We start from the raw sequence: 13,304 nt of genomic DNA on the forward strand, positions 1-13,304 counted from the left end.
TGTGGCCTGTGAGCATATGTCGGGGACACAATGCTAGAAAAAGACTCCATTGAGTTCGTGCTTCGTGGAGCAGCTTGTCGCAATGGAGATGAGGCTTGTCGCTGAGCGTATGTTAGGGACACAATGCTCAAAAAGGACTCCATTGAGTTTGCGCCGTGAAGCAACTGCAATGGAGATGAGGCTTATCGCTGCGAGCGTATGTCAAGGACACAACGCGTTCGAAAAAGACTCTATTGAGTTTGTGCCGTGGAGCAGCTTGTCTGCAATGGAGATGGGGCTTGCTGCAGGCATGTGTATGTTCGTAAGACATAATGCTCAAAAAAGTACTTCATTGAAAAGCTTGCTCTTATATTAATGTTGGTGTGAATACATCGCTTTATTGAATAAAGGAAATTAACAATAAAGGTAATATCAAAAGTAGTTCGTCTTTAATGGAAGTACAGGAGGCTCGTTGCTGCTAGGAGTCAAGTGTGCGAAGAGTATCAAGGTGTAACTTCCTCGCCCGGTCGGTTGACCACGTAGGGCCTTCTCGGTTTGGCTTCATCTTCTTTGATCCTTGCCTTGGTGCCGTGATGAAAGTTTTTCTAAGCACAAGGTCTCCAGTGGCTAAACTCGATCTTGGCCTTCTTATTATAGTAGGACGTCAACTGCTGCTGGTAGGCGAACTCGAACAATGGCCTTTTCTCGTTCTTCTTCTAGCAGATCAAGGTTGACTTTCATCCGCTTGCAGCTTTGGTTTAGACCGCCCACCTCAATGCTCATGGAAGGGACTGTGATGTGTGGGGGAATGATTGCTTCGTCCCATAGGCCAGGGAAAATGGTGTCTCTCCGGTCAATCTCCTTTTGGTCGTGCGATAAGCCCATAGGACTCCTGGCAGCTCGTCGACCCATTTTCCTTCTGCGCCTTCCAGTCTTTTCTTTAGGCAGATCCAGCACTATCTTGTTGGTTGCCTCTACTTGGCCATTGCCTTGCGGGTATCGGGGTGTTGACAGTGCTGTTTGATGTCATACTTTGCGAAGAATGCGGTGATCTGCTTGCCCACGAATTGTGTACCATTGTCGGTGACTATCGATTGCGGGCAACAATCTGCAAATAATGTTCTTCCAAATGAACCGTTCAACATCGGCCTCCTTGGTAGAGGATAAAGCCTCGGCCTCGATCCATTTGGTGAAGTAATCAGTAGCAACGATCACCATCTCTTTATTGGCAGGTGCCGTCGGCATAGGTCTCACCAAGTTAATGGCCCACTGTATGAATGGCCATAGACTGCTGCGGATGGTATTCCTCGGTGGGCAGGCCAGGACCGGCTTGTAGCGTTGGCATCGATCACATCTTCGAGCATACTCCGTGGAGTCTTAACGCATGGTAGGCCAGAAATAGCCGATGCCGAGAGCCTTCGAGAAAGCGATTTGCCCCCAGTGTGATTTCCACATTCGCCGTCCCCGTATCTTGCAGAGAACCTCGAGCGTTTGTGGGTACTTGATGCAAGTGAGATAAGGCCCAGAGTATGATCTGTGAATAAGCATGTCGCCTTTCATGTAGTATCTTGTAGCCTTCTGCTTGATTTTTCTGGCCTCGGACTTGTCATCGGGCAGGTTTTCATTCACTAGGTAGTCAATGATGGGGTCTTACCAGCTAGGATCCTCATCGATTTGCATCAGGTCCGGCTGTTCTGCCTCTTCTATGCTAGGCTGGTGAAGGTGCTCGACCGGGATGCAGCGTCTGAATCGGGTATCCAGCGCCGATCCTAAGCTTGCTAGTGTATTGCGTGCGCGTTCTCTGCTGGGGAACTTGCTGGATGGTGAAGGTGGGAAACGCCTTCAACAACTCTTGGACTTTGTCAAGGTACAAGATCATCCTTGAGTGCTTTGCCATGTATTCTCTTGAGGCTTGACTTGTGATCAGCTGGGAATCTGAGTAGATGGCCAGCTTTTTGATTGATAGCTTCTTTGCCAAGCACAAGCTAGCGAGCAATGCCTCGTACTCTGCCTCGTTGTTTGAAGCCGGGAAGCTAAGCATGATAGCTTGCTCTAGCAGGGTTCCATCTGGGTGATGATGATGACACCTGCTCCAGCTCCTTTCGGGTTCGACGCTCCATCTACGCAAGAACGCCATATGTCTCTAGATTGGTCAGTTCAAGTGGAGGTCTTATCCGCTCGAACTTTCCTTCTTTTTGCGACCACTTCTCTTATTCAAATTGATGGTGTGAATTCTGCAACAAAGTCTACTAAGGCTTGAGCTTTTATTGCAGTCTTAGGCCGGTAGAGGGGTCGTATTGACTTAGTTCTATAGCCCACTTCATGAGTCGCTGAGAAGCATCAGGGCTGTGGAGGATTGATCTCAAAGGAAAGTCGGTCATGACGATGACTCGGTGAGCTTGGTAATAAGGTCACAGCTTTCTCGCAGAAACCACAAGGGCCAAAATGAGCTTATCCAATTTTGGGTAGCGAGTCTCTACATCGAGGAGAGCTTTTGACGTGTAGAATATCGGATGTTGGGCCCCAAGTTCTTCTCGGATGAGAGCTGAGCTGACGGCCGAGTTGGACACTGTCAGGTACACGAACAAGTCCTCACTAGGAACTGGCTTTGAGAGTAGGGAAGGTGAAGTAAGGTAGATCTTTAGATTCTGGAAAGCTACTTCGCACTCTTCGTCCCATTTGTCTTTTTGTCATTTCTTCAAAGCTTTGAAGAATGGTCTGCACTTGTCGGTAGATTTTGAGAGGAATCTGTTGAGGGCCGCTGCTCTGCCCGTCAGGCTTTGTATTTCCTTCACTGTGGAAGGCGACTTCATCTCGAGAATGGCTTTGATTTGGCGCGGGTATGCCTCGATACCTTGTTGCGTCACTAAGGGGCTGTTCGGTAGGATATTTAGAGGCCCGTTTTTGTTTTTTGAGCCCAAATACGGATAAAAAATGTGTTCGGTGGGCTATTGACAAAAACATGGAAAAGGTTTTGAGAGAATGAATTCACGCCTAAAGCGTAAAAATTGAAAACGACAAAATGACGTTCTCTCCGTTCTCAACTCTAAATTAGAGAACGCAGAATTCTATTTGGGAAAACGGAGAAAACAAAGAGGACCTCGAGCACGCTTCGTCCCTTCATCTTTGTCTCTTCACCGCTTCGTCTTCATCTTCGTCTTCGTCCCCTCATCTTCGCTTCGTCTTCGTCCCCTCATCTTCGTCTTCGTCTTCGTCCCCTCATCTTCGTCTTCGTCGTCATCTCGTGATCTTCGTCTTCATCGTCATCCCCTGATCTTTGTCTTCATCCCTTCGTCCAAGTCTAAAACAGAAACACGCCCTTCATCTACGAGAAACAGAGAAATTCCTTGCTTCCCACTCTTGCAATCTTCCTACACACTCTCTTGGAAGATCTTGGTAAGAAAAATTTATATAAAATATTTCGTTTTAGATTTGGGTATTTTTGTATGGTGTATCTGAACTGAAATTTTTCTTCTCAGATTTCGTTTCACACTCACTTGGAAGATCTTGCTGCTCAGTCTTCTGGAAGATTTTGGTACGAAATTACTCTTTTTCTGCTATTTATGTTTAGATTTGGGTATGAAGACTATGATGTTATTTGTGTTTAGATTTGGGGTTTTCTTTATGCTAACTTTAATTTAAATTTTGTTTATGTCAATGATTGAATTTTTTCCCTGTTTTTTGTAATTGATCTTAACTAGGATTGAATTTTTTTTCCCTGTTTTCTACGATCTTGACTAAGATTGAATGTTTTCCCTGTTTTCTGCCTTTGGTTAAGTCAAAGGAGTTGGATCTATTTTCTGGTTTTAATTTCTTTTTATAACTCTGGTTTCAGTCAAACATTTGGCTTTGTCATAGTAGGATGAAACTCTTGAAATAGGAGCTGATGTTAGATGTAATTGATAGATTGATTGTTGGCTTTATATGTTTTCTGGTTTTAGACGAAACAGTGCTTAGTGCATTTGAGAATAAATCTGGACTAGTTTAGGAAGGCTATTCGGTAGTTTCTAGTTGTGCATTACATGATTGAAGGTTGTCATAATTTTCTTTCTTTAAAAGGATATGGCGTCCAAGAATGTTGACGGTCAAGAAAAAATGTCATGGCCTCCAAGACATGAGACAATATTCATACATATATTGCATGAACATGTGAAGAAGGGTGACTTGCAGACATCAACTTTTAAAATGAAAGTTTGGGCAGAAATAAGTGATGAGTTGTATGCACAATGTGGACAAAAATGTACTATTCCACAACTTAAATCTAAGTTTAATAGGCTGCGAATAGTACATCGTGACTTCTCAGATTTGATTGAGCATACGGGATTTGGGTGGGATCCTGTTGCAAACACAGTGACTGCCTCAGAGGATGTTTGGGCAAGTTACTTGAAGGTATTATAATAATATCATATAGAAGTCTTTGTATTATTATTTTTAACTGACTCTGATACATAAGAATTGGTTGTGACATTTGATATAATATAATTTTCATGGTTTGTAGAGTAAGCCAAAAGCGAAGCAATTTCGCACGCAAGGCTTAGAGCACTATCAAATTTTAGGGGAGATATTCAACACTACTACTGCAACCGGGCAATTGCATTATGCCTCTAGTCAACTTCCTCCTAACTCCGATGATGAACGTGAGTTAGAAAACAACTTCCTTAACACCGGAGTTCACATCGATGTTGACTTGGATGATGATGGTGACAACCCTTAGCTTGTGAGTGGTAAAGGAAAAAGAAAGTGTGCAACTACTGCTCCACCTGAGCGTCGTCCAAAGAAATGGGATAAAATGGAATCTTATTTGGATGTTTGCAGTGAAGTTATGAGTCAAAAATTACAGCGAGAAAAGGAAAAGAGTCTTGAGGCATCTAGCACCTCTAAGGAGATGTATTCGATTGAAGAATGCATAGGCATTGTTGAGACAATGGAAGACGTTGATAATGATACATTCAACAAGATGCTAGAAAAGATAGTGCTTATTGAATGGAGGAAAATCTTTGTTACAATGCCAGCAGCAAGGAGGAGAGCTTGGTTGGCTAGTCTTTAGGATTACTACTTATGTTTGTTGTTGAGAGGATATTTATGAATTGTTCTTGTTATTATGTTTGATGTTTGTGACTTTAATTTGTATGCATATTCACAGATTTTTGTGAATTTAATTTGTATGCATATTTTCATATTTTTGTGAATTTAATTTATATGCATATTTGAAGGTACTAGACATGTCTACAAGGAATGAAGACAATCACTCTGATAGTGATTCAGATCTTGAAGAAATGGCGCATCATATGATAATTTGTATGCATATTTATGAATATTGGCAATCATATGTAGATAGAACTCCATGTCATAACTCTGTTTTATCTGGGCATGAATATGTTCAAGAGTTGTTGAATGGGCATCCAGATAGGATTTATGACTCGTTTCGTATGGACAAACATGTATTCCAAAGGTTGTGTTACACACTTGAGAGTTTAAATTTGCTACAGAATGATAGAAATGTGAGTACTCAAGAGGCAGTGGCAATTTTCTTATTTATAGTGTCTCATAGTATTCGCATGCGAGTGGCTGCTGAGCGTTTCCAACGATCTAAAGACACTATTCATAGACAATTTAAGCGTGTTGTGGGAGCTTTATGTGCGTTAGCACGACGCATTATAAGACCACAAAGTCGAGGGAAACACCTTCTCAAATTTTGACTAACCCAAAGTATTATCCTTATTTTGAGGTAAGAAATTGATTGTTTTATTTATTTTATTACTATAATTATATATTTTAAATGGTATTTAATTTTGTTTCTAAATATATGAATTTATCGCAGAAGTGTATTGGTGCAATTGATGGAACTCATGTTGCTGCTTGGGCACCAGCTCAAAAGCAAACCTCATATCGTGGTAGGAAGATCCTTATTACTCAAAATGTCATGTGCGCTTGCTCTTTTGACATGATGTTCACTTTTGTTTATACGGGTTGGGAAGGGACTGCAAATGACTCTAGGGTGTTCATAGATGCAGTGATGAGGCCAGAAAATGAGTTTCCTTTTCCAGATGAAGGTATAAACATAAGATTACAATTAATTATTATGTACATTATTTGTGTCATGCAAGTAATAAATTAAAATTACAGGGTATTACTATGTTGTGGATGTTGGATATTCAAACGTGCCTGGATTCTTGGCACCCTACCGAGGTGAGAGATATCATTTGCGTGATTATAGAGGACCTCGACGAGCACCAAGGGGTCCTATGGAGTTGTTCAACTATAGGCATTCCTCATTACGTAATGTAATTGAGCGGTGTTTTGGTGTTTTGAAAGCTCGTTTTCCAATTTTGAAATTGATGCCTAATTATCCTCCGAGAAGGCAACGACGAATTCCTATTGCATGTTGTGTGTTACATAATTTTATAAGAAAAGAAGCTCGTCGTGATAGGATGTTTGAAGAGTTTCAAGTTGAAGACATGATCATTGATTCAGAAAATACAACAACACCGAATATAGATATGTCTGCAGGAAATATTGCACAAATGGGTGACATTAGAGACAAGATCGCAGCGGATTTGTGGCGGGATTTTATTTAGTGCTCATGACAACATGATTTTAAATTTTATATTGCATATATTTTAGATATTTGTGAGACTATGAGAGATTTGATCTATGATTTAAGATTATATCTTGGAGGACATGAGACCATTTTGGGTTAGCTAATGCAGGTATTGGATAATGATAATTAATTTGACCATTGCACAATTTTAAAGAATGTTTATGGCTTATTAATAAGCCTGATAAGATATGTGCTACACAAAATATTTGATTTATGATGTTGAAACTAATTATTACAATACTGTTACCGAATGCATATTCACAGTTTTTGTCATTTTCATATGTTTGTACCGGACACATTTTCACTGTTTTCGTTCTCGGAAAATGTTTTCCAGATTAGCGTACAGACGCATTCTCGAATCTTGAAAATGCAAATTCGTTTTCTCATTTTCATTTTCTGAAAATATTCTCCGAAAACATTCTCCAAAACGTTACCGAACGGACCCTAAGTACCCCAGAACCGGACCATACACAAGGTGCATTTACTTGGATTTAGCTTCATGCGATATTGCGAAGCGGGTTGAACGCCTTGGTGAGGTTTTTGAGGTGGTCTGCCTACTTGGGGCTTTAACCAAAGCATATTGTCCACATACACCTCCATGGTTCTGCCGATCTGCTCCTTGAAAATTTTATTCACGAGCCTTTGGTAGGTTGCTCTGGCGTTCTTCAGCCCAAAGGGCATGACCTTGTAGCAGAGGTCCCTCTTTCGATGATGAAAAAGGTCTTCGACTTGTCATCATCGTACATCATAATTTGATTATAGCCAGAGTAAGCATCCATGAAGTTGAGCAGCTGGTTGCCGGAAGTTGAATCCATGAGCTGGTCAATTCTTGGCAATGGGAAGTTGTCTTTAGGGCATGCTTTGTTAAGGTCGGTGTAATCGACGCATACTCTCTATTTTCCCTTTTCTTGTTTCGCCACCAGAACAAGGTTGGCCAGCCATTCCGAGTAGGAGATCTCTTCAATGAAACCGGCAGCTAGGAGCTTGTCGATCTCGGCTTCAATGATCGCGACCCACTCGGGAGCAAAGTTGCGTCTCTTTTGCACCACGGGCTTGCTAGCGGGTTGACATGAAGCCAGTGGCAGATGATGTTTGGGTTGATGTCGGGCATGTCAGATGGTGACCACGCGAACATGTCTTTGTTGTTCTAGAGGAAGATGGTCAGCTCCATCTTCTCGTTTGGGCTTAGGCGTGAGCCGATCTGCGCTTTCTTGTGCCTGGTGAAGATCGAGGGTACTAACTCAACGTCTTCTTCAGGCTTCCAACCTTCTTCAAGGAGCCTTCCGGGTGGATTCCCTCATCTCGATCCTTATTGTTTGAATTCGGCGCGAGCCGATCTGCGCTCTTTATCCGGTGATCGAGGATCGGGGTACTAACTCAACGTCTTCCTCAGGCTTACAACCTTCTTCAAGGTAGCCTTCCGGGCGGATTTCCTCATCTCGATCCTTCTTGTTTGGATTCGCGCGAGCCAATCTGCTCCTCTTTGTCCGGTGGCCGAGATCATGGGGTACTAACTCAACGTCATTCTCGGGCTTCTAACCCTTTCGTGGAGTCTTCGGCGGATTCCCTCACCTTGATCCTGGTTCCTTAACTGCTATTGTGGGGCAGCAACTTCCTTCCCTTTCGGGTTTGCTTATCCGCTAAGAGCGCTTCGCCTCATTGGCGGCTTACATTCTTGGTGTGAACTGCGGTGCTTGCTCTTCTTGAGCCCTTGGCCGTGCATCTCCTTGCCATGGCTTGGTCACGATTGATCTGCCCGATCCCGCCCGAGGATGGGATAACGGATCTTCGATGTAGAGCGATGTGATGGCCTCAATCTTGCTGATTCACGGTCCGCCCAAGATTCGGTTGTAAAAACCTCGTTGATGACCATGAAAGTTTGCGAGCGGACCATCAGGGGGTAAGTGGACATCCAGGTCGATCGTTCCAACAGTGATTGATGTGGCCCCATTGAAGCCGGTGAGCGATCTAGCAAGTTTGCTAATCTTGGGCTCGAACCCCATCTATTGGATAACAGATAGTTGCAGGATGTTGGCTGCGCTGCCTTCATCTACATGAACTCGCTCGATCACAGCTTGTTCAATTTGAATGTAGATGACTTGGGCGTCATTATGTGGCAGGTCAAGCCCGATCAAGTCCTTCTTCTGGAAACCAATGATGGGTGAATCCACAATAGCTAGTACTCCCGTTGTGACTTGGGAGACATAAGTTGCCTGAGCGATCTTTCTCTTGCGCTCCTTGGTGGTCAGCCCGGACTCTTGGGAGTCGGCTAGAATGGTGTTGATTCGAATGACCTTTTGGGGAGGTTCCTTGGCAGCCGCATCACGATCCTCGATCTGCTAGATAACCTTCTTTGCAACGAACTCTGTACAATGGCCCTCTCTGACCAGCTCCTCAAGGTGCCATTTCCAAGCGTTGTAGTTGTTGGTGCAATGACCTTGCTCCCATGGAATGCGCAGAATTTACTGGTGTCCCTTTTAGAGGGTCTCCCTTCATGGGTGGTGGTCTCCTCACCCACGGCTTGTCCTTCACCCGAGCTAGGATCTGGTGGATTGGGATAGCGAACTCAGTGAAGGTCCCTGTTTCTGAGCTTCCCTCTTGGGGCCGCGATCTGCGCTTATCTCGGGCTTTTTGCTCGAACTTATTACTCTTTTGGTTTGCCTGCTTCGTCAGGTGGTCAACTTGCTTGCTAGCTTTCTTTCTGGTGATACGATCATCGTCCCAACTCTGCCGTCATGAACACTTCTGCCAAGGTTTGACTTGGAGTTATGGCCAACTCCCGATATAGCTCGTGCTCGGTTGGCAAGCCCTTCTTGAAAGCTAAGGATGCAACTTGGTCGTTGCATTCTATGATGTTAGCCTTCTCCGCCTTAAACCGTCTCAGGTAGTCTCGTAGAGACTTGTCCGCTTCTTGCGCAGTTGAGCAGTGGTCCGCATACTTTCTGACCGTCTTGTAGGAGGTGTACTTCTTTGTGAAAATGATGGCGAACTCCTTGAAGTTGCTTATTGACGCGGACGGTAGAGTGTGAAACCAATCTTGAGTTGCTCCTCGCAGAGTCATCGCGAACACTTTGCACATCAGGCGCATCCGCCTTATACAGATCATGGCGCTCTTGAAGTGCCTCAAATGGCTCTCGTGGTCGAGTCCCCTTGAATGGAGTGATGGATGGCGTTGTAAACCGCCAGGGCGGCTCGCTTCCACCTCGTCGGTAAAAGGCGAGCAGTCAACTCGATCAATTTCCTTGCACAGGGCCTCCTCCGTGCTTCCTTTGAGTCGGAGACCTCGGAGTTGGTCATTTACTAGCTTCTCGACATCCTCTGCTCGCAGGTTAGAGTCTCAGCCGACGCCTTTGTTGCTTCAAGCGTGATGGCTAACTTTTTCCTCGGTTCCCAAGGGTCGATTCCCTTGGGTGGCGTGAGAAATAACTAACGCACAAATTAAACCCTATAATTTATGCAATCGTAGTACGAGTAAGTAGGGATCGTTCTATTCCGGGGATTAGGAGGGATGCTAATCAACACAAATTAGACTTATTAAATTGGAAACTAAGTTAAGGGAACAATGATTGGGGGGAAATTGGATGATTTAGAATAAAGTAAAACTGACAGCAGCAAACAACTAAGTTGTGAATGAAATATGGATTAAGGGATAGCTAGAGGATTCTTCTCCACACATGGAACATATGCACACAAATCGATCTCCAGTTACTCTTTCTATAAAGTATGAATGACAAAGCCCCAAATTAATTGTGAATGCACTAATTAACTCTCAGATTTTCCTAAGTTCATTGAATTGGACTCAGCGACGCAATCAAACTATCCTTATCAAGTTCCCTATATGAACAACATGATAGAGATACATATCAAAGATCATTAAGTTCTATGAAAATCATAAGCCTTGACAAGGAAATTGTAACTATGAAAAGCATGATCCTGCCAAGAATTTACTTAACGCAATCATGACTAGTGACTTTTACTACTTATGAATATAAGTTTATAACGATTAGGTGAAATTCCCTTATATTCTAGCATCAAATCCCTACATACAAACTAAGTATGCATCCTTAATAAACATGCAAGAATAAGTTCTCAATAAAACAGAAAAGTAAATCACATTCATACTTTATGAAACCATAACTGGAAGTAATCAATTCATGTAAAACATATGTCCATGGCTTCGAATTCACCTCTAACTAAGAAGAAATTCAGTTACACATGTTCATAATAATTGAAAAGCAATCTAGAATAAACATTTGAACTAATCAAGGAAAGAACTCTGAAAAACCCAATGGATGCAGCAGGTTTCGGCACCAAATTCTTCTTCTCCCTTTCTCCTTTCTTGCTACGGCACCAAAAGAACTCCCTTCTCCTGCGGCAACCCCTCCTTTATATATGTGGTAGATCTAGGGTAAAAGGGCCCAGCAGAAACCCACGAAATTAGGGTTTTATTTGGCAGATTTCTTTAGGAATTATAGGGCCCAATAGAAACCCACGAAATTAGGGTTTTTAGGTTTCCTAATATGAAATTAATCCCCCCCTTTTCCAGCTGGAATTTAGGTCGAATAGGATTAGGATAAGGTAAAATAAAATAAAATCAGTTAGGGTTTTTTACTTCCCAGAAGCTAATTCTTGAATTAATTTCCCCATCTTTTTAGCACATTCCTGGCCTATTCGAACTTAAAAAACGTCCATCCATCTTGGCCCATGCATATGCTATCTATTCCAAGTCCAAAACTGCTCTAAAATGCTCCAAAATGCCCTTTCTTGCCAATCTTGCCATCTGGACCTACAATAGTACGAAAATAAGTTAAATCACTCTAATAAATGGGAATTAACTAAGTAAATGCAAAGAAATAAGATAGCAAAGTCGCATAAATATGCTCCTATCAAATTCCCCCACACTTAGCTTCTGCTAGTCCCTAGCAGAACAAAGAAAACAAAACAAAACCTAAACCTTCCAACAATTGCCTCAGGGATTTCCAATGAAACATGACATGTTAAAAATCACTACTCACACAGATTTGAGCTATCCTTACCCTCGAGCTCATACTTAATCACAGTAAACACTCACTAGCTCACATTTAATCAATTAAAACAACATTTGAAAGTGGTAACATGCCTTAGAGAATTCACTCAATTCCTCACCCGATATACTCTCTATTTTCACATAGATTTTCTGACTACACTCCCTATACTAAGTATATGTGAGAAGATTGATGTAAATGTGTTGACTAGCACTCACATATGTTATAACAAAGAAAGCACTTTCTGGAATTATTAATACGAACGTGTATATGATCTCATGAACAGAATGCTACTACTTAGAAGCGAGAACCAGGGATTCCATAAGCTCATACCAATTTCAAACTCCACATATTGAAACACATAACAATCAAGATAGAAGTCTAAGGGTTGCATTGGGGCTAAGGTATTGGCTAACAAAGAAAGGTTGAGGATAAACAAAGGTTCTTAAAGTAATAGTAAACAGAGCAATGAAATCAACACTTGGAATTCAACTTGTGATTGCAGCACCCAATTTTTAGCACAAATGGGAGATTTATACAACTTTAGGGTCAGATTCACATATCCCTTCTTCTTCTTTTTTCTCTCTTGTTTTTGTTTTTGTTTTTGTTTTTTTTTTGAACAACACTAATCCAAAGGAACAAATCCTTCCCCCACACTTGTTTTTTTTTTTTTTTTTTTCTGCAAATCGTAAATCAAAAGGAATTCCCAACAAGTCATGCTTGAATATTCTTTAAGAACAAGGGTATGGATATTCTTATACTAGGCTTGGTAGGGATAATGCAAGCTAACAAAGAAAATAAGCTAAATAAGGCTTCAAAAGGGTTAAACCTACAAGCATATGCAAGGGATAAGGCTTTTTGGCTCTGATGGTAATTAAACAACTTCATCTTGTTATTTGTTACGCAATCAATTTGATGCTTTGAATGGAACGGGCATGAGTTCTAGTATTTGGAACTAAAGAGATGAAAAAGCATTCTAAGTAGCAACCAAGCAAAGAAATAATGAGATCATGCAACGACTTTAGAAAACAAGAATATCAAGATTAATAACTCTCCAAACAAAGAACAGGCTCAAGTCTCTCAGGGTTGTAGCGTTAGTTTGAGTTCCTTCCTTCCAGCATGTTACAAAAACAATGATCTTTTTTTTTTTTTTGGTGTGTGATTACATGTGAATTCGTAATTGACAACTATAACTAAGTATTAACCAAAGAGCATATCAGACTTCCACCCATGTTTGTAACTTTCTTTAAAAGTCATGCAATTAAAAACCAAATCCTCATCATTGTGTTGGAAGGTATCCTAAGACACAAACAAACAACAAAAACGACTTTTGACTCTTTTGGTTTTTTTTTAATTTTAAATAAAGCACGAAAACACTTTTTAAAACAGTGAATAACAACATTAGTAGTGATAGGTGGTGAATTTTGAAAATAAATCACGAAAAGCACTCTGTTTACCCCCCCACACTTAAACTAAACATTGTCCTCAATGTTTCAAAAGGAAAACTTTAAACAAGAAAGCAATGAGAGACAACTAGCAAACAAGACAATCATAGCAAAGTAAAAATAATAAAGAGAAGAGTAAAAGAGAGCAAATCTGGTTGTAGAGCCCAGAGATTCCGTTGTCTTTCTATTTGAACACATGGGTTGCCTCCCAAGAAGCACTTGCTTTAACGTCTTCCAGCCGGACGGTACCTCCCT

General features: G+C 41.7%; 1 protein-coding gene and 1 pseudogene across 2 annotated transcripts; both read left to right on the forward strand.

Moving 5' to 3' along the window:
* Positions 1-3,213: 3,213 nt before the first annotated feature.
* Positions 3,214-5,158, forward strand: LOC103342585 (L10-interacting MYB domain-containing protein-like; annotated as a pseudogene). The gene is made up of 4 exons (XR_016126660.1): positions 3,214-3,375; positions 3,459-3,514; positions 4,039-4,368; positions 4,478-5,158. The product of XR_016126660.1 is annotated as a L10-interacting MYB domain-containing protein-like (transcript).
* Positions 5,159-5,637: 479 nt separating this feature from the next.
* Positions 5,638-6,726, forward strand: LOC107881861 (uncharacterized). The gene is made up of 3 exons (XM_089051608.1): positions 5,638-5,707; positions 5,801-6,032; positions 6,106-6,726. The coding sequence occupies exons 2-3, from the start codon at positions 5,903-5,905 to the stop codon at positions 6,555-6,557; spliced, it is 582 nt and encodes a 193-aa protein (XP_088907734.1). The 5' UTR covers positions 5,638-5,707; positions 5,801-5,902; the 3' UTR covers positions 6,558-6,726.
* The last annotated feature ends 6,578 nt before the right edge of the window (positions 6,727-13,304 follow it).

This window comes from Prunus mume, linkage group LG5 (genome assembly GCF_029339155.1).
Source record: "Prunus mume cultivar Tortuosa linkage group LG5, ASM2933915v1, whole genome shotgun sequence".
NCBI classification, from domain to species: domain Eukaryota; kingdom Viridiplantae; phylum Streptophyta; class Magnoliopsida; order Rosales; family Rosaceae; genus Prunus; species Prunus mume.